Source organism: Trachurus trachurus, assembly GCF_905171665.1.
Source record: "Trachurus trachurus genome assembly, chromosome: 4".
Lineage (NCBI taxonomy): Eukaryota > Metazoa > Chordata > Actinopteri > Carangiformes > Carangidae > Trachurus > Trachurus trachurus.
The window spans coordinates 24,389,285-24,409,278 of NC_139898.1; the positions used below are offsets into that span (position 1 = coordinate 24,389,285).

At 42.9% G+C, this 19,994-nt stretch overlaps 2 protein-coding genes across 3 annotated transcripts in view; one reads left to right on the forward strand and one right to left on the reverse strand.

Moving 5' to 3' along the window:
- Positions 1 to 238: 238 nt before the first annotated feature.
- arpc5b (actin related protein 2/3 complex, subunit 5B) lies at positions 239 to 5,079 on the forward strand. 2 transcript variants are annotated; one of them, XM_083970190.1, is made up of 4 exons: positions 239 to 494; positions 1,736 to 1,808; positions 1,966 to 2,142; positions 2,671 to 5,079. In XM_083970190.1, exons 1-4 carry the CDS (start codon positions 355 to 357, stop codon positions 2,731 to 2,733), a joined length of 453 nt encoding a protein of 150 aa, XP_083826316.1. In that variant the 5' UTR covers positions 239 to 354; the 3' UTR covers positions 2,734 to 5,079. The 2 variants fall into 2 exon arrangements, with proteins under 2 accessions (XP_083826316.1, XP_083826315.1); XM_083970189.1 differs by having other exon boundaries at positions 3,563 to 5,079.
- Positions 5,080 to 7,287: 2,208 nt separating this feature from the next.
- The window catches only part of hmcn1 (hemicentin 1), a gene marked incomplete at its 5' end in the record, with an annotated part of 85,377 nt that continues 72,670 nt past the window's right edge, over positions 7,288 to 19,994 (reverse strand). Inside the window, 31 exons of the mRNA XM_083970616.1 lie at positions 7,288 to 8,374; positions 8,467 to 8,593; positions 8,688 to 8,807; positions 8,990 to 9,358; positions 10,478 to 10,606; positions 10,740 to 10,865; positions 11,061 to 11,174; positions 11,271 to 11,405; positions 11,526 to 11,645; positions 11,751 to 11,813; positions 11,981 to 12,218; positions 12,309 to 12,430; positions 12,596 to 12,733; positions 12,837 to 12,983; positions 13,070 to 13,240; positions 13,954 to 14,124; positions 14,280 to 14,450; positions 14,607 to 14,777; positions 14,932 to 15,102; positions 15,204 to 15,374; positions 15,635 to 15,904; positions 16,099 to 16,180; positions 16,289 to 16,479; positions 16,569 to 16,703; positions 16,831 to 17,044; positions 17,168 to 17,358; positions 17,921 to 18,190; positions 18,295 to 18,429; positions 18,515 to 18,652; positions 19,269 to 19,376; positions 19,687 to 19,851. Of these exons, the coding sequence (XP_083826742.1) occupies positions 8,008 to 8,374; positions 8,467 to 8,593; positions 8,688 to 8,807; positions 8,990 to 9,358; positions 10,478 to 10,606; positions 10,740 to 10,865; positions 11,061 to 11,174; positions 11,271 to 11,405; positions 11,526 to 11,645; positions 11,751 to 11,813; positions 11,981 to 12,218; positions 12,309 to 12,430; positions 12,596 to 12,733; positions 12,837 to 12,983; positions 13,070 to 13,240; positions 13,954 to 14,124; positions 14,280 to 14,450; positions 14,607 to 14,777; positions 14,932 to 15,102; positions 15,204 to 15,374; positions 15,635 to 15,904; positions 16,099 to 16,180; positions 16,289 to 16,479; positions 16,569 to 16,703; positions 16,831 to 17,044; positions 17,168 to 17,358; positions 17,921 to 18,190; positions 18,295 to 18,429; positions 18,515 to 18,652; positions 19,269 to 19,376; positions 19,687 to 19,851 (5,240 nt within the window). The 3' untranslated portion in view covers positions 7,288 to 8,007. The remainder of the gene's footprint in view (positions 8,375 to 8,466; positions 8,594 to 8,687; positions 8,808 to 8,989; positions 9,359 to 10,477; positions 10,607 to 10,739; positions 10,866 to 11,060; positions 11,175 to 11,270; positions 11,406 to 11,525; positions 11,646 to 11,750; positions 11,814 to 11,980; positions 12,219 to 12,308; positions 12,431 to 12,595; positions 12,734 to 12,836; positions 12,984 to 13,069; positions 13,241 to 13,953; positions 14,125 to 14,279; positions 14,451 to 14,606; positions 14,778 to 14,931; positions 15,103 to 15,203; positions 15,375 to 15,634; positions 15,905 to 16,098; positions 16,181 to 16,288; positions 16,480 to 16,568; positions 16,704 to 16,830; positions 17,045 to 17,167; positions 17,359 to 17,920; positions 18,191 to 18,294; positions 18,430 to 18,514; positions 18,653 to 19,268; positions 19,377 to 19,686; positions 19,852 to 19,994) is intronic.

Genomic DNA, 19,994 nt, shown 5'->3' on the forward strand with positions numbered 1-19,994 from the left:
CATAGAAATTCTCACAGATTTTTTTTTGATAAAAATTCTTAGATGGGTAAAATTGACTCGAGATAGTTATGAAACAAATTGAGCCAGTCTTATTTATTGGGTTTGACTCCCCTCTAGCGGCAAAAAATGGGAGTTACAATGCAAACAGCTGCAATTCCAAATGCTCGGCACTGGGCGGCGATAGCGTGTGCACGGTGCACGGTAACCCACACGACACCGAGGGAAGGGAAGGGGAGGAAGTCAGGAAGCTGCCTGCCTCTGCTCTGCTGTGACAGCCGTATCAAAGGAAATCACTGTAACAGCAAAGGCCCCTTTTTTTCGTGGTAGAGAGAAGACCCCGAAACCGCCGCCGACATGTCGAAGAACACCGTGTCCGCCCGCTTCAGACGAGTGGACGTGGACGAGTACGACGAGAATAAATTCGTGGACGAGGAGGACGGAGGAGAAAACCAGCTGGGACCCGACGAGGCAGAGGTGGACTCCCTCATCAGACAATATCCTTTACAATACATGGTCAACCAGCCTGCACGGTGACATACAATGATCTACAACAGTAAAAACAGCCTCGGTTTACCAGTCTGTGTTTGTTTTGAAAGGCTACGATGTGTGTGTAGATTTTCTGTATATATGCTTTTGCCTAGTTGCAAAGAAAGCGAATTGGCTGTTTGCAACTAGGCCAGTCACTGTCCAGACTTGCCTGACAGTCACATTCCTGGGATTTCTGCTCCAAGGCACCCCAGGCTGTCGATGTACAGTATTTTTAACTGCAAAGTGCTATACAGCCCTCATTGGTATCTACAGGGTCTATAGTTGTATTGTGTCTCTGAAAGATGAGTGTTGCAGATTTACACAGTTGCATCATGTTGGGTTCAAGTACCCCAGAGAGAGGCTTGTGTTGTGTTCATGTGTGGCTGTCAAACAGAGTAGCCAGCTGAGTCGTATAGGCCTTATAAGGTATGAAAGTGTTGCACTTCCTCATTGAATAAGATAGTAACCTCCCACCTCATTGCAGCAGAATTTAATAATAAATACACTATGTATATAATCCTATGTGGCGCAGAGCTTGTCAGTGTTACCTTGTACTCAGATGCAGTAGATATTAAATATTTGTTTTTTATTGTGAGAGATTGAAAGATAGATCAACTTGTGTTCGAGGAGTTATTGGTCAATGTAGTGATGGTTCCTGTTTATTTTGGCTCCAGTCTTGTGTAATTGGAATAGCAGGCTTAGTATTACACAAATATGCATTTTAAAGCTCAGTTACAAATACTAATAAGCTTCAGCGAGATAAATTGAGATATCTTCTTCAGTTAATAGTGTTTTTATTACAGAATTCACAATATTTTCTACTAGCCCCTCCACTGGAGCTCAGTAACAATGTAAAGAGAGAAATCTGTATGAAAAGGGCCATTACTGTGCCTCATTTAACTCAACTCCTATTAGCCCCTGCTAAACCATACAGTAGCTGCACCAAGATGGTATCTTCTCACAGCCAGGATGAACATGAGAGGTCGTATTTATGAGAACGTCATCATTGTGACTAACCTGGATTCTGAACAGCGAGCAGAAATGTCTGACTGAACTGTACTCAGAATCTAATAGTGTGTAATAGTTACTGTTTTGTGATTGTCTAACAATGGGTGTTATTTATCATACTTGGGCTATTTGTTGCAGTCTGTGTTTTTTGGGTGGGCTGCCCTGCTTTACCACATTGTGTCCTTAACCTCCCCTGCACAGGAAATCTCATGGAGGCTTTACATGCAGTACTGAAGAACCCACCAATCAACACAAAGAACCAGAATGTCAAGGTGGGTTCAGATGTATTCATCAATCAATCGTCAACTAATTTCTAATTTGTCATTAACACTATTTACACTTATTATTTACATCTGAGATCTGTTGAACCTTGCTAGTAATTATACAGTAGCAGCTCTGGTTTTCAGTTGTCCTCCCTCTTTCTACCAGGAACGTGCCGAGGGTTTGGTGCTGAAAGTGCTCAGCGCCTTTAAGAGCAGCGACATCGAGAAAGGGGTGCAGTCTCTTGATAAGAATGGCGTGGACCTGCTGATGAAATACATATACAAAGGCTTCGAGAGGCCATCAGAAAACAGCAGCGCAGTCCTACTGCAGTGGCATGAAAAGGTAAATGTTTGATACGACTGATTATTATGATTCAACATCGGTGCAATGTTTTCATTCACACCCCACTCTGTGGAACCTATGATTGTTTTTATATATAGTAACATTAGGTTGTGACATCAGTTCTGGAGCCTACATTGTTGTTTTTAGGGTTGAGAAATGTCTAAAGTTGTTATTCTGAACAGTTTAGGAAATTATATAACTGTGATGCATTCACCTTAGGGATTTTTCTTTTTTTTTACCACTTTCAGACCTGGGGCAAACATGTTCAGCTTGATCAATTAAAAGTATTGACACCAAAACCCTGTAATTAAACATTTGATTGGCAATTATTCCCATTGTATCCGTGCATCCCTTTATGGTTTTTGGCAATTAGATAAAACTGCATTGATTTGGGAAAGAAACTTCTTAGAAACTTTAGAAACAAACACATCATGGAAAAGTGATAACAGGTTTGAAGCCAAATGATCTTTGTATTTGCCACAGTACTAAAAATATAGTCTGATAATATTTTTCTTCCTGTGTGTCCAGGCTCTGGCAGCCGGAGGAGTGGGCAGCATCGTCAGGGTACTAACAGCGAGGAAGACGGTTTAAGCGATGAACAGAGGATCAGTTCCCTCCACATCACTGACAGAAACAGGGAGGAGCACTTTACTGTACTGTTTATGTACTCTAACAGATGGCATAGGGGCTAAAAGAAAAAAACTTATTTTCAACTCAATGTGATCCTGCTGTGTTCAAGGCTGTACTTTATAAAACATTAAATCTGGGTCACGTTTAGTTAGTAAAAATAGGTTTTCTTGTTTTAGCCTATTATTACAGCCTACTAAATCATATTCCTCACAGGGTGCTACAGATAACTTCTCACTCCATGTGTCTGTGCTGCTTCCCTGATTTTGTTTGTCCTCCCTCTCCATGTCATTCCTACACAACGTGTGCTCATTCTTCACACCAGTGGTTCCCAACCTAAGAGTTGCAGTGTAACTTTAATGGGGTTACAACATCACTAACAAGATAGAGAGAGAAAAAACTACACAAAATCCTGTTCATTTTCTATATCTGATATGTTCCGTTATTTACTTTTTTATGAATGACTGAATCATTTTACTTGCAGGCCTTTAAAAATAATTCAGATAAAACAACGAAAATTGTTCTCTTTCTTTAAACTGGGCAGAACAAGAAAAGAAAGGCCCATGTAACAATTGGGTGTTCCTTTGTTTACATGCCAAAAAGGTTGAGAACCACTGCTTTAAACAGTAACACTCATATAAACTATAAAATATGTTCTCAAACATGGGCAACACTTCTGATAATCTATTCTCCACTGACTCTACACAAACACATAGATGGTTTCAGCTTTGCTTCACTCAGGAAACCTCTCTCTTCTTTGGTTTTGCATCGTTCTCCTGTGTTTTCTCTGCAGCAGAGATTTCCTGATGGAATAAAAGCCAGAATCCCTGTCAGTAAATCCTCTCATTGCGTCTCGCTGTAACGCTTTAGCAGTGGGAGTCTCCTGAAAAGCACAGTCGCAGATGGAGGGTGGTGGATTTGCTCACAGGGGTCGTCATTCCTCCCCCTGGGGAGTGGGAGGAGGGGTGAGGGGTAGAGCTGGTGTCATCTATTCCTCCATCCAACCATCTTTCCATGCCGCCTGCTGCCCCAGTTAAGGATTATTACCCACGATGCATCTCCACTACCACTCTAATTAATCCTACTTTACTGCTTCTCACATCCTGTTTTTGTCTGACTTTCTGACGCACCCTCTGCTCTCTGTTCAGGGCATCGTGTGGCTCTGTTGGTACTGTTTATACTTTCAGGAAATGACATCATCCTGAGAATGCTTTCTAGGTTTTTTTTTTAAATTTTTGGTATTTAACAGAAAAGATAATCTAGGATTACACATTTTCCTCTTTTTGTTATTGTTTTATAGCAATGTTTTTTTGTTTTGTTTTTTGGCATCAAGGCCAAACCCCTACTCAATCAAAATGAAAAACACTGCTAAGCGATTCAACAAAATCAGCATGCTTGCTTTACAGGAGAGATAAGATGATATAATGAATATTTTGGTCTCTGAAAATACATATAGAGTTCGCATGAACCCATTTTTGAGATTTTGAGTGTTTTATCGAGCATTTCATACCTGTCTTTTGTACATGTTTTGTGTGTCTTCTGGGGGAAAAAAATCTGTGATTTTTGTATTGAAGCTGTTGAAATTCATGCTGTTGGATTTTTAAAACAAATCCTCAATACACAGTATAATCTTGCAGTAGAAAGTTATACTGTTATGACCGCATACACTTTTAAAGCCCATACGTTTTATATAAGTAAAGAGGAGGAGAAAACTGGAAAGTTCTATCTGCCTAATGTGGTGGATCATGTCTGTTGCCAAATGATTTATTTTGCTTTTATGGAGGTAATGTATCTTAACTAATTGATGACTTAGTTACCCTTTATATCAGAGAAGAATAAAAAAAAAGTTGTGGAGTTACTGTATAACAATTAACATTACATGTAAACACAAAAGCAAGGCGTGTTACAATTTTAAAAAGTAGCTTTTTTAAATAAGCAACCTCAAGCCTTGCTACGAAAGTGATGAGGGTAAATCAGACAAACACTGACTTAAAGTTACTCATGGATTTTGTCAATGGATGTTGTTTTTTTTACAAAACACAACAGTATCTTCAGCATTGTGTTTTAATCACGAGTTATCGGCAGTCAGTATTCAGACATGGGTTGTCACGTTTGAATACTGTCATCAGTGATGATGCATCCAAACGTTAGATACCTTTTCTAATGCAGTAATGGCTAGTTTTACATGAGAACAAAAAGGAGAACTTCTTCTGCTTCATGTTTTTCTAGTCAGAAATACTCCCCTAGCCGAGGGCGAGAAGACGAGGAAACATACCAAACTGATGTACAAACTGCCTTACTCAAATATTCCTTTTTTATGTTTGTGTTTTTTTGACAAAAAATAAATAAATAAAAAGGTATGAATGCTGATCATAACTCTATCGTGATGCTTGATGGTGTTTTGCATGCACAGACGTAGTATGTTGAATACAAGTCAGGGCCTGTATTTATCACTCCTAAAACTGCTTAAGATTTATCATACATATGGGGAATATTATACAAGTCACAGCCTGTGTTTATCACTGATCAAATACCGTTTTAGATGAAATTTTACATTAATATGAAGGAAAACAAACAAGTACAATACTGACTTTTCACTTCCTGCCTTTGGGGATTAATAAAGTCATTCTTATTCATTCTCATATTAGGGTAAAAGGCATTTACACCAAAGAGCAGATCTTAGACAACTACAGCACAGAGACAGATGGGCAGTGGGCTGGGCACCTACAGTATAGCCTACATATGTGTACTGGTGGACCAATTGCACCAAGTTAGTTGTGATAAAACGTTAGCTGAAGCAAATTATTTAATTAGAAATAAGGTAGTTTTAGCTTATAAAACCTGATTTGAAGATTTCACAGGCTGTTACACAACTACACTTATCAGGGGCATCAGGGTATCAAAGCAGCACAGTTAATAATAGGTATAAAACTTTCCTTTTAGCACCAAATGTACTGTGGCCAGATCATAGCCCAGAATAATCCCAGCTAAATCACACCATCATTTTGATATTGTTTTGTGATGTACTTACATTAAATCGTCCTTGGGGAGTCTGCAGCGGATCATCATTGACACTAATAAATGTTGCACCTCCATACCAACAACAGCACTTTGGGACCAACACTAATGCTAACTGAAACACAGCCTCCGGTCTTCCTTCAACACTGTGCTAACTTCAAACCATCCGTCGGTCAGGAGTCTGAAAGTGGCCAAATACAATAAACACATTATGAGAAACAACTTTTACCACAGTCACAATAATTACAGGAGAGACAGCAAACAAACAAACAAAGAGAAAACATACCGCCAACTGTTAGCCAAGCTAGCTCAATGATAGCATGGGTTGCTAACAAAATTATTGTAGTGTAAACACCAGTCTATGGTAAACACCAGCCAGTTAGCTAATATTAGCATACCTTTAGTAACAGGTTACCAGTGGTGGAAACGGGAATCTGACTTTCTGTCCAAAATGCAAAGACCGTCTGTCTGTCCGTCCATCTTCTCTCACTGTGAGTGTCTGCTCTGCTAATAAATGGCGCGACTGAGCCCAGTGCTGAGATTAATTGTTGCTAGGTTACTACTGACTGCACGTGCAAGGAGATAGACCTAACAGTAGCTACTACAAGACTACACATTTTGCGTCTCACGACTTTTTATAGGCTACTACTCAGTATATGCTACATTGAAAAACAAGTTGGGAGATTTCCCATGATGGCACTTTTATATACAGTCTATTGATCATGGCACACATAAAATATAACTTAATTCATGCACTTCCTGATTTTTTGGTTAGTTTTCCAGATCGGTTGGATGGGGCTGAATGTCCCAGGAAGGCTGATGATGCATGCAGCAGGATGCAGTAAATCTTCACTGTAGGGAAACTTCTTTGCCATGTGATGTTGCACAGATTGATGTTAAGAAAAAGACCCAAAGTTTTGTCACAAAGGACACTAGCCCACAGTTTAGCCACAATCTATCTGCAGCTAGAAGACCACAGTGTTTGATTTGTTTGCTTCAAGCTGTTTAAAGCCAAAAAAGACCAAGTCATGGCAAGTTCCAGGATCCCAGACTTGTCTGTCTATAGGCTATCAACACTAAACCACTAAGTGAAAGCTAATTTTCTTTCTCTGATACTGTAAATGTCAAATATAATTTTCAATTCAGCTCTTCATAATTCTTGGAACATTTCACATCCATATCAACCCCGCTGGCATCGTTGTTGAACTCATGCCCTTCATTGAACATGTGAATGGCACCTGTGCTCAGGTTATATTTCTTTGTTTGCATTGAGTTTTTTTTTTTTTTTCACTCAAGAAAATCAGAGAAAAAAAGAACTAGGTCACTTTGATAAAATGAGCTTATTGATCAGAGCTGTTTTATGCTGTAGTGCTGCAGACATGCATTCCCCCTTAATTTCAGTGTATATTCATTTATTAATTTTTTATTACAAAATGGATAGAATAAGTACAGTATGCAAACAATTATGAGAAAAAAACATATGTACAAGCCATAAAAATAAAATACATCTTGGTATCAACTATTGGATGGAACATTATGCCACACTAACGATGTAATGGGTTTCTGTCTGATGCACTTTTAAGTATGATAGGCCGCTACCTGAGGATGTAGAATATGTGACAGTCAAGTTCTCTCTCACCATGTTGAGCACCATGTCTGACCAGTCACACCTCCACTTGGTGACTGATTATACGAGGGCTAAAACAAGGGTCGGAACCAGGCCATTTTTCACGTTCAAGCACTTCCCAATAAGTTAATAATAGGTAGATGTAAATAAGAGACTGGCAAAGATTTCTTTGGCAGGGTTGAAACCTACTCCCTGAGCCAGTCACGGACATTTTGGCTTTGAGGAGCAAAATCTAGTCGATCTTATAAATAACTCTGAATGGGACAAAAATATCAAATATTTAAACAAACAGTCCTGACAGACTGAAGTGAGGTTTACCGAGATTAGAGCCAATTAATAGCCAGTTTCATCCAAGCCTCCTGTTAACCTCCAGTGGCTTGTTTTATATTCTACTTCCTTATGTCTTCAGGGCTGTATGCACTCACTGGCCGTGCTCGCACACTCAGAATAAGTCTTTCTGCAGTCTGTTTACTGATGTGGCCTCTTTTCCACAACCACACCCACTCACTCGCACCATCACTCTCTCATTGGTGCTGCATGTGGAGGGTGAGCTTCGTCACTGCACCTTCTTCTTTACATCGTTTAAAGTGCTCTCAGTAGGGGTAGGCAGAGACGGCGATATAGACGATGAAGGTCGTCTGGTACTCGATGCCTCCGTCTTCGCTGTAGGAGAGGGCTCGGACCTTCATGCGATACGTGTGGGGCTCTCGTAGCGCACGTGTGGTGAAGAGCACGCCCTTCAGGTTCTCGTCTCGCAGGGCAAAAGGTAACATTATGTCCTCGTCCACCACCAGGAAGGAGGTTCTGGGGTGCATCACTCCGTCCTGTGTGTAGGCCACCAGCCTGATGAGGTCCTGATTGGCTGCAATGCCAAAGGGAAGAGACAGCAGCTTGTACTCCAGAGCATAAGGGCTCAGTGTACACTCCAGGTCATTTGGTGGACAGTTCTTCAGGCAGAACCTACAAAAAAACAAAAAAACAAAATTGAAGATGTAGCCTACTTCTATTCTATTCTCCAATTAAATGGTAAATCTATTTATGTGGAGGTCTACCCTGTGGCTGGATCCCTCTGGTAGTTTGATGGACAGGGCGTGTCGATACACTGGTAACTTCCCCTCATGTTGAAGCACATTCGGTTCGCTCCACATTGGATGTTCTGCTCCAGACACTCGTCCACATCTGGAGATACAACGAAACAGCTTATTACAGAAGCACTGCTGTGGGATAATAAGCACAGGTCATGGTGATGATGACAGATCTGGCTGGTCCTCACCTTGACAGGTTTTGCCATTGGCCATGAGCCGGTAACCAGCAGGACAGAGACACCTGTGGCTCCCTGGTGTGTTCATACACTCATGTTGACAGGCATCTCTCACCTCACATTCATTGATGTCTGTTGGTATTGCACACACACATACAGAATGATACAGACAAAAAAACAGACATAAATGATGTATTAAAAAACTTTTTTAAGTGCACAGTCCATAATTATGTTACAATCCTCGATCAGCAGTGACACAAAGAGACAGTGTCGCTCTCTCCCTCATCTCAACCCTGCCTGTCCTCCATAGTTACCTAAACAGCGGCCACCCCTGGACTCAAACCCTTGCTGACAAGCCAGGAAGCCTCGCTGAGAGGAACGTGTGCGAGTCTCTCTGCGGCTACGGCTCCTGTAGCGCCCCCTTGTGGCGGCCGTGTAAGAGTGGTAGCTCTGAGAGGCCAAGTTGTGGTACAGCTGTTGGTAGGAGTTGCGCTCAGGAGAGGACTGAGATGTGCGGTAGCCGTATGAGAGACTTTCATAGCTGGGCAGACGCTCCAGGCCAGCGCAGGACTTGCCGTCGCCCAGCAGGTGGCGCCCCGGCGGGCAGGTGCACTTGAAGCTGCCAGGCGTGTTGATGCATTGGTGGGCACAGGGCTGAGGAAGCCGCTCGCACTCATTTATGTCTGCCCCCAGCACAAAGAAACACCAGCACCAGGAAAAGATAAAGGGGGCAGAGAGATAGTAAAGAAGGGTGGAAGGAAAAAAAAGGTACAAAAACAATGCAGAGGGGAAAAAAGGAACCACAGGAAGGAATATGAAAAGGACAAATGAGATGGTGCAGGCCATGAAAATAGGGGAGAAAGATGAGGATGAGGGGGGGGGGGAGAAAGGGGATATGTTAATTACCCCACTGCACAACAATACATTTTCATGTCTCTAAGACAGAAATGTATTGAGACTATATCTTTTTTGTTTAATTTGAATGAGAGACGGATATTATTTCCTCTCATATCAAATAAAAGCACTGGTATGGAGAAAATAACTTCAGATCTAGTTCACATTTTATCTGAAGACATGATATCAGATTGGTTGGTGATATCAGGTGCAAAACCCAGTTCATAGCAGCTGCTCAAAACAGTGTTTGACAAAGACAGACATCAACGTCCAAGGGTTAATGATGTCACAGGGGTAACAGGGAATTAACGCCAATACAAAGCAACACCAGGAAATAGCCAGATTCAAACATGAATGTAACTGTTTGAACGATCAGAACGGGAAAAGACTGAGAGGAAAGAGAGTGACAGACAACTGTGAGGTGATGGTGCTGGTCTTTTTATGTTCAATGTGTAAAAGGAGGAACCATTTATATTTATTTTCCCTTCATGTAGTGCTCTCTCACCCTTTCTCTTACTCTGACAGACTTAGAATAAACCTAGAGCTTCGGACAGCATTAACACCATGCATTTGATCTGTGCAGTAAAAAAAAAAAAAAAGCTATTTGGATTAAATGTTAGGGGTTAGTAAAACGTATCCATAGCAGCATTTTAAAGGTGTAAGCAAGCAAACAGCAGGATATAGTGCCTGAACTACACTGCAGATGAGAGCAGAGTTATTTTAGATTTTCAGCGGGGGTGAGTCGCCCACACACAAAGAGAAGCAGGACAGGTGATGGAAAGTGCAGGGCAGCAATGTTTCAAAATGCGTGACATATGCATTGCCAATTATCCTAGAAAATCCCTCTATATATCATTTTTTATTAGTCTTCTGTTTAACTTTTGTTCCTAATGAGGTGATGTACGTACCAACACACGGCCGTCCAACTCCCTGAGATCTGTAGCCACGTGGACAGGTGCAGTGGTAGCTGCCTCTCGTATTCTCGCAGATCTGGTTGTATCTGCACTGATGTGTGCCGTCTCTGCACTCATCGATGTCTGCAACACAGACCAAAACTTGACTATGAATCCAGCTTTAGTACTGTAGCTCAGCTTAAAAAATCTTGACATCTCTCAGTTTGTACACTTTTATAGTTGTTCATCAGATGAATCTTTCTCACTGGGCACTCACCTACACATGTCCCGTTAGCACCTTTGGTCATACCATTCGGACACAGGTCGATACAGGTGTAACCACCCCGTGTGTTTTTGCACTGCTGATCTGAACGACAAACCCTCTGTCTGCACTCGTTTATATCTGAGGTGAAAAGAGATAAAAGAGGTATAATCAAAAGATCCAACAATATTATTAAATAATTTATTGAAAGAAGGTTTTCGGTGAAGAGGGCAGGTTGCAGCTTAGAGTAAAATCTAAGGACCACTCAGTTACAATGCACACTTGTTTTCCCAAATTTAACATTAATGTTGAAAATTACAGGTAAGGAATTCCCACCTATACAGCGTCGGTTCCTGAGTTGAAATCCTGGCTCGCAGGCACAGCGATAACTACCAATGGTGTTGAGACAGTGTTGATTGCATGGATTGGACTCCTGGCACTCGTTCACATCTGAGCAACAGGGAACATGTTGTAAGTCAGCTTTAAGAAACTTGAATAAATACATTTTAAAACATGCTTAGTTAATAAAAAAGCGTGTTGATGTACCTGTGCAGCTGAGACCATCGGCTGTTCTCCTGAAACCACGCCCACAACGCATGACACACCTGTAAGAACCAATAGTGTTCTCACAGTCCTGCCCGTCATGGCACACGTTCCCACCCAGAGAACACTCATCGATGTCTGAGAGAGAGGAGAGCGGCACGTTAATTAATCAATCAATCAACCACCTATTGCTGTTATAATTATCCTTTCATTTGATCCAGGTCCAGTATTGAGTGCGTGTGTGTGTTTGCTGTGTACCCTGACAGGTCCTGCCATCAGCTGAGATGGTGAGGCCCCAGGGACAGGAGCAGTAGTAGGTGCCCATTGCATTGTGGCACGCATGAGAGCAGGGGTTCCCAACTTCACACTCATTTTCATCTGCAGCACATAATACGTAAAAAACAATTTTGCAATAATCAGAACAGAAGTAAAAATAAATAAATTTTGAATAGGAACAGCATAGTATGTTTGAAAAGACCCTACCTGCACAGTAGGGCCCAGCAGACACCAAAGTGAAGCCCTGTGGACACTGGTTACTGCGGTCACCTGGAATCAAGTGAACATGTTATTATAATTACATTTAAAAGATAAATAAGACAGAATAACTGTATGACTAACAAAAGCAAAATCACAGACAGTAATTTCTTAGCCCAGTTGAATCCCCCTATCACCCACAGTTGAAATATTATTCCCACAGAGAACTGTATCCTCACCCTTGGCGATACTGGCTTGGATGCTGAACTCCAACACCTCCTCCAGGGGGTGGTAATGAGAGCTGATGGCTGTGGCCTGCAGCATCTCTACCAGGTAGGGCATCTTGCCCTTGGACGGGTCGTAGGAGATGGTGTGGTTCCAAGAGTAGGGAACGCTCTGCCTGTCGATGCTGAACATGCGAGTTGACTGAGCGTAGAGCTGCCCTGGACCCGTCTGGATGTAGTCCTCTGTGTAGTCCTGCAATGAACCGACACAGTACTGGATTATAGCACTGGCTCAATACTGGAATTAGATAAAAATTTAATCTCATATTGCTTATTTCTGTACCTTGATGCTAATGTCAGCATGTGAGGGCAACTGTAAAATATGTCCATTTACTACAATGTCCAATAACAACGCTCCATCTGAGTCCAGGCCTCGGGCAATGTGGGTCATCCTCAGGATTTCACCTGTTAACATCCAGAAAGTGTGCGTCATACTTCAGCCTTAACGCTAAATATCAGGCAGTGAGTGTACAAAAAGACTTCACAATTTCCTAAGCAACTAACAGGCATCAGACTGGACCAACACTGAATATAGGAAGCATAGACAGAAATGAGCCTGTTAATTTTTACCTGTAGCGAACTCCACCTGCGTGTCTCGCCTGAAGACCCCTCCTGTTAGCGTGTAGCCATTTACAGCCTCTCCTACTTCTTGTGCTGTGGTCCAGTAAATAGGATTGAGGATGGAGATGAGCTTCCTCATTGCAGGGCCTTGAATAAAAAGGCAGGAGAAGGGGACATTTCACTCATTGAAGGATTTTATAGAACGTAGTAGTAGTAGTAGTAGAAGCAGAAATTGTTCAAGAAAACTTACCTAATGCCCTCGGTATGTTAGAAATAGTGGCTTTGATGGTTCTGCCACCAGACTTGCTGTCTGTGATGGTGCCATTGAGGACAGCGATGCCAAATTCGATGTCATTAATGTTGCCTATGATGGTGCCTCGTGCCTTCTGGGGTCCGCCTGACAAAGTGAGATGGTATTAATATGTGTCAAGTGTGCACAGAGCCACACACACACTTAGATTATTTTTTGAATAGACATCTTACCTGGGCAGGCCTGAGTGTTACACCTGGAGAGCTGTGAGGAGTCTCCTGGGCATGGCCGGCCACCGTTACTTGAAGACGGGCTGTTACAGAGTCGGACACGTGTTCTTTCTCCACCTCCACAGGAAGCAGAGCACTCCCCCCACGGCTGCCATGGACCCCAGTTACCATCAACTGCAATGATGTCAAGTTAGTTAACCACACATTGAGTAGTGCATTAAAGGGATAGTTTAACTTTTTGGCAAATTGACCCGTTGCCATAATCCCTATAGTTTTAAGAGCGGGTTTGTTACCTTTAATTGTCGCTGCAAGCTATTTTTAGAACGGCGGAGCAGAGCCGTGAGCTGCTCAGAGCTACGCTACGGAGACTAATGGGATTTGGGATTATTTCATAGCATGGTGAATGTGCAGGTCACAACTTGTCCAGCAGAGCGTTTTGGAGTTGTTGGATTGTGTATTTGATGAGTTTGATGAGGGAAACCAAGAAATCCCATTAGCCTCCGTAGCGTAGCTCTGAGCAGCTTGCGGCTCTGCTCCGCCGTTCTAAAAATAGCTTGCACCGACAATTAAAGGTGAACCTACTACGAAAACTATAGGGATTATGGCAATGGGCCAATTTGCCAAAAATGTTGAACTATCCCTTTAAATTGTGAACACAGTTTGTATTACTGAGCTTTTCATGAATACAGTAATTGAATTGTTGCCATTTTTCTCACCCAAACAGTTAAGGAATACAACATGAAATGCAAAAACAGGTTTGTTCTACTGATTTAGAGTGCACTTAGAGACATTTCTTGTTTCACTTTAGGAGCTTTTTAAACATTTCTACGAGCATCTACACCCTGAGCCTCATTGACTTCATCACAGTTACAAACAAGATTACTCACCAGGGCAGTTTGCTGTGCTGCATCTCTGTATCTGTGTATCTGCACCTGCACACGCTCTCCCTCCATTAGCAGGTCTGGGGTTGTCACAGGTCCTGTAGCGTCTCATCTGACCCCCGTTACATGTCTTGCTACAGCTGCCCCAGCTGCTCCATGGACCCCAGTTACCACTGACTGACAGGCAGTAGAACAGAAAGGAAAAGAGAGAAGCCAAATGTTAGGTAGGTATCAATTTAAGTGGACATTTTTTTACAAATAGTACAGATATAGAAAAATGTTTTTCCTGTCATGCATTTGTAAAATCTAAAGCCAAGTAATAGCTGACTCACTGGGGCATGGCTCGCTGTTACAGAAGTCAATGTGCACGTCGTTGCCCTCACACTGCCTGCCGCCGTGCTGAGGGGCAGGGTTCGCGCAAAGACGTGTCCTCTGTCTGGTCCCTCCTCCACAGGAAACACTGCAGGCTCCCCAGCTCACCCAGGATGACCACTTCCCATCCACTGGAGAACAAACAAAAAGAAGATACAAGAGGATCAGTCATCTAGACCTTAATATCTGAACCGTTATTTAAGCGGTGACACTTAAATCTGCTGAGGAACAGACATATGAACTAAAATCTGCTTCAATGTGATTTTAGAATAAAACACAATCCTTACCAGGACAAGGCCTCTCCTTGCACACTTGTGTTTGGGTGTCTGTGCCCTCGCACTGTGGCCCGTCAAAGGCTGGAGGAGGGTTGTTGCATAGCCTGATTCTGGACTGCATACCCTTACCACAAGTCTCACTGCATGGGCTCCATGGTAGCCAAGACCCCCAGTTACCTGCCACTGCAGGAGCATACATATGGAGGCTTAGTTATTGCATTGTATTTATAAAGCTTGATTCTGGTTGGTATGCAATCTATTACAGGTAGTTTACATTTTTGTGAGTCTTTAAAGATACAACAGATGAGTTGAAACGGATACAATTTTGTTTGCTCACCTGGACAAGGTCTGACACTGCACATGATGACTTCCACTGCCTTCCCCTCACACGGCCGGCCTCCATGCTGAGCGGCGGGGTTACTGCAGGTCCGTATCCTGGTTCTGTTGCCCTGACCGCAGGTACGAGAACACTCCTCCCACAGAGACCACTCCGACCAACTACCATCCACTGCAGAAGGACACAGGTTACAGATTCTCTATCGTCTCACAGTCTGGAAGAACATGCTGTGACATGAGTCCTCCACCTCTCAGTCTTAAAATCATCCTCACCTGGACAGGGTTTTCCCTGACAACTGCGCGTTTCCGTGTCCAATCCTGCACAGTGGCGTCCTCCATTGGCCGGTAGTGGATTATTACACCGCCTCACTCTCTTCTGTGCCCCAGCACCGCAGGACACACTGCAAGGACCCCACTCTGCCCACTCTGAGTAGCCCCCATGTACTGAAAAACACATTAACACGAGATACAAATTTCCATCTGGTCATTTGGGCTGTTTGATTTATTTCCTTTTGCTTTTTTTCCTTGAAGGATTAAAAAGATAAATATAAAGAAGATGAGTAAATTTGAGATCTCTGACTGAGATTTTAACCGACAAACTCTCAAAAATTCTTAGTTGGTTTGAACTACACTTGTTATCATCCAAAATGGAAACTGACTCAAAAATAAGGTGCAATCAAAAAGACGCATAATGTAGAGCTCACCTCGTACAGTCAGAGCAACCCGGACCAGTACAGATCCAAGGAGGTTTCTTGCCACACATTCGTATTCAGAGGTGTCCTCCTTCTGGGCGCTGCTGATCCTGAGGGTGCCATTGGACAGGGTGGAGAAGCGGCTGATGCCGAGCAGCGGGCGCCCCAGGCGAGACCACTCTATCATGGGTGTGGGCTCGCCCTCTGCCTGGCAGTTGAGCACAACTGTGGTGCCAGCGTCCACCACTGTCTCCACTGGCTCCACGATGATGGTGGGTGCACCTGGAAGAAGACGGGTGGTGCCATGTTACCATGTAATTATTATGCCAGATAACTGGAGAAAATATCCCCTGATTATGTCACACTATGTCCTTTTAAATAGCAACATTAAATCAGATGAGATTAGATTCACATTCTGTTCATGTAGAAAAACCAGATATTAAATAGGACCGATACAGAGGAAGACAGACACTTACTTTGCAAAGTAAGAGTGACACTCCTTTCCACCACCCCAGCATCGTTTGTTGCCACACACATGTAGTTGCCTGCATCTTCACTCTGTAAACAAATCATAAAAAATAAACATAGTTCATTGTTATAACAAAGGAAAAATTATGATTATATTAGAGTATTATGAACAGGCTCATTCTCGTCATGTTTTCCTACCACTGTGCCATAAATGGCCAGAGAGCCGTTGTCCAGCTGACGTATTCGGTTGCTGATCTGGATGTTTATTCCACTTTTGCTCCACTGGATGGTGGGCAGGGGGTCACCGCGGACCTCACAGTTCAGGATGGCGTTGCCACCAAGAGGTTCGATCCGATTAGCATGAATATCTCCATCAATAATTGGAGGCTCTGGAACAGAAAAAAGGTTCATACACATCTGCCTTGACCTAACGTGTGAGCTAAACAGTTGAAATAACATGACATTGCGTTGTTTTTACCTTTAACATACACAAAGCCCAGTGATTTGATGGTTCCCACATTGTTTTCTGCCACACAGGTGTAAGTGCCAGAGTCTTCTTTACTCACTCTCTCTATCACCAGCTCACTTCGACCGTTCATATGATCATAATGAACTACAGCATTCAGAGAACGACATTATGAGAAAACATAGTTAAAATGTCAATTTTATCTATTTATGTATGACACAAAGCTACATAAAAAAAAGATTTTGTGGTGTGATATGTGGAGACGTTTCCTCACCTGGGATGATGTTGTTGTTGAGGGCCCATGTGATCCTGGGTGGTGGGATGCCACTGACTCCACAGGCCAGCAGAAGGCGTTCTCCCTTGTTGAGAGCCACATCAGTGGGCAGCTCAGTGAAGACAGGGTGGGTATGAACAGCCAGGGTCACTGTCCGACTGTCCTGCCCCACCTCATTAGTGGCAACACAGGTGTACCTACCGGCGTCATCAGGCTGGTGCCAAGTAGAGACACAAGATATCGGCTTAGTATGTGTTAAAAATGTATTGTTAGCATTCCCAAAAGCTAGTGCAAATAAATAACTTGCTGCTTTTTATTTTCTAAACATAATTCTTACCTGAACAATGTCTATAACCAGCTCTCCAGAGGGCAGGATAGTGTACTCCCCTGTGCTTTCACTGATAGGACTACCATCCTTCTCCCAGGACAGGCTGGGATGAGGAACCCCCTCTGCCACACACACCAGCTGGGCCTGGCTGCTCTCCACCACTGCCACCTCCTGCTCTCCACCACGGATGGATGGAGGAACTGCAAGGGTAAGGGGTGCAATTTTCATTTCTACTTATATTACAATATACTGTATATAAATATTGGTGACCCCTGTGCACTACTACATTTTATATTCAGAGTCAGTTGGTCTGATTGTGGCAAATTAGCTGGATCACTTTATGGCAAAAAACAAAAAAAGCAGAAAAAGCAAAAATCTTCGCACATCTATTTCTCAGGCAGGTGCGTCGGAGGGCGACAATCAAGTCCAAATTAGAAAAAGAAGAGTTCCCGCACACATGGCCAACTTGCAGAATTTATTATGCAACGTTTCGGTACTAGACCTTTTTCAAGCAAATCATCAGCAATCAACATTTGATTGAAAAAGGTCTAGTACCGAAACGTTGCATAATAAATTCTGCAAGTTGGCCATGTGTGCGGGAACTCTTCTTTTTCTAATATGGCAAAAAACAAGAAAGTGCTGGAGACCAAAACATGGAGAAAAAAAAGGCATTGGTAAAGCAGCAGGAACATCCTCATTGTGGTTTTTAAATCAAGATAAGAAATATACAAATACTGTAACAGTGAAATGACCACAACCTACTCTGTACAGTGAGGCTCATCTCGAGGCTGACAGTTCCCGCTGCGTTGGCAGCTGTACATGTGTATCGTCCAGTGTCACTGGGTTGGATGAAGGCGATCTGCAGGGAGCCTGAACTGAGAACCCGCTGTCGCACAGATTCGCTCAGCGGCTGCCCGTCTTTATGCCATGAGACGGAGGGAGGAGGGGAGCCGTCGGCCTGGCACTGCAGCGTCACGGAGGAGTCCACGGGTGCCAGGTACTTCTGAGTCTCTGAGCTGATCACAGGAGGCACTGCAGGACACAGCGCAGGCAGAGATATCACACATGCAGTCAGTACAGGGCAATATTAGCAAGAGGATGAATCAGTGTTGATGCAAAACTTGTGACCTTTGTACCTTGTACTTTGAGTTTGGTCTTCCCCAGTGCAGTGCCGGCTGGGTTTTGAGCCACACATATGTATGTACCAGAGTCTGAAACCGAAGCCTTGGAGATCTGCAGACTCCCATTGGGCAGCACAGTGAAACTTCCACCTAGCATAAAGCAAAAGGCATAATGTTATGACTCACTGCTGAGAGTTTGATCATCACCCCACACGGACACGGTGATTTACTGTACCTGTGGTGGGTATGTTGATGCCCTCCTTCTGCCAGGTGATGGTGGGCCTGGGCGAGCCTGTGGCCCTGCAGGGCAGAGTGATGGGGTTATTGAGGATGACATCCAAGGCAGGTGGGTGGGACTGGATCACTGGAAGCTCTGAGGAGGCAGATGGGAAATATATATACAAAGAACATAAAATGAGAACAGATTTTATTCAGCAGTAGGGGCATACAATTCATACATCAAAAATAAAATAAAAGCTTTCACACTTTATTTAGTCTCATTATGCTGAAAATCCTCAATGATGTTCAGTATTGAGGCAAATAATGAGGTCCTTTCCCCATGAGAATAATGAGGATCTGGAGTGATGATGACTAGAGGCACACTGTTATATTATGGTGCTTTTGCTGAACTAACAGACTCTTTTTTCTGTCAGGTGCTGGCAAATTTCCAGCTTTGGTTATTTTGTCCAAGATTTTTGGACATCTGTCACCACAGCTCCATTAGGAACAAAAGCAGGAACCTTGTCAGACACAGCACATACAGTAAGTGATTATTTTACTCTTCGTGTCTGGCCAAGTCTCAGGAGCCATACACACAATCAGATCTCAATCTACTGAAAAAAATAAAATAAACATAAGCCAAAAAGTTTAAAGAGTAATTTCACTAAATGTTATACCCATGTAGAGACTTGTGGTCATCAAACAAAAGAAAAACACAATCAATAAATTAAGGTCAGAATTTGATGCACTGTTTCCTGACTTATTCTTACCCTGCACTGTGAGTTGTATGTGGCGTTGGGTGGAGCCCGCAGCGTTCTTCGCTGTGCATGAGTAGCGTCCAGCATGACTGAGCTCAGCGGAGGTTATTTCCACCGGTCCTGAGGAAAGAATAACAAAGACCTCATCAGCATAATTACTTCCCAAGGTCCCACTCGTAGGACAATAAGACACTGTACTGTTTTCTACATGGATCTAATATTGTCTTTTTTTGTGTCAAAAAACAGGCCAGGCCAATACAAACATACATTTGTGAATGTTTGTGCCTGTGTAACATTTTGATTATAAAACATGAATATTAGTCTCCTTTTAAATGAGATCAGAGTTACAATTGTAACTGCACTGGCAACTTATCCACAACTACATTTTAATTATCTTCACTGAACAGTACAGTATCTGCATCATGCTGACCTGAGGGCAGGATGCTGTATCCTTGTCCCTCTCTGGGAATCTTCATGCCGTCCTTGGTCCAGTGGATCGTGGGCTCAGGGACACCAGATGCAGTGCAGGCGATGACCACCGGGGAGAGTCTGGTTACAGTTAACTCAGTGGGCTCATCTGCTATTGATGGAGGAACTGTGTGGGAGAAGAGAGGAGAGTGGTGAGAGCAGGGCATTAAAATTATGTGTTTTTTTCTCATTGATTGACACACTTTTTAGATGTGGAAATAAATGTGCAAGATAAAAAACATTTCTAATGTTGAAGCTGTTAAATAATGC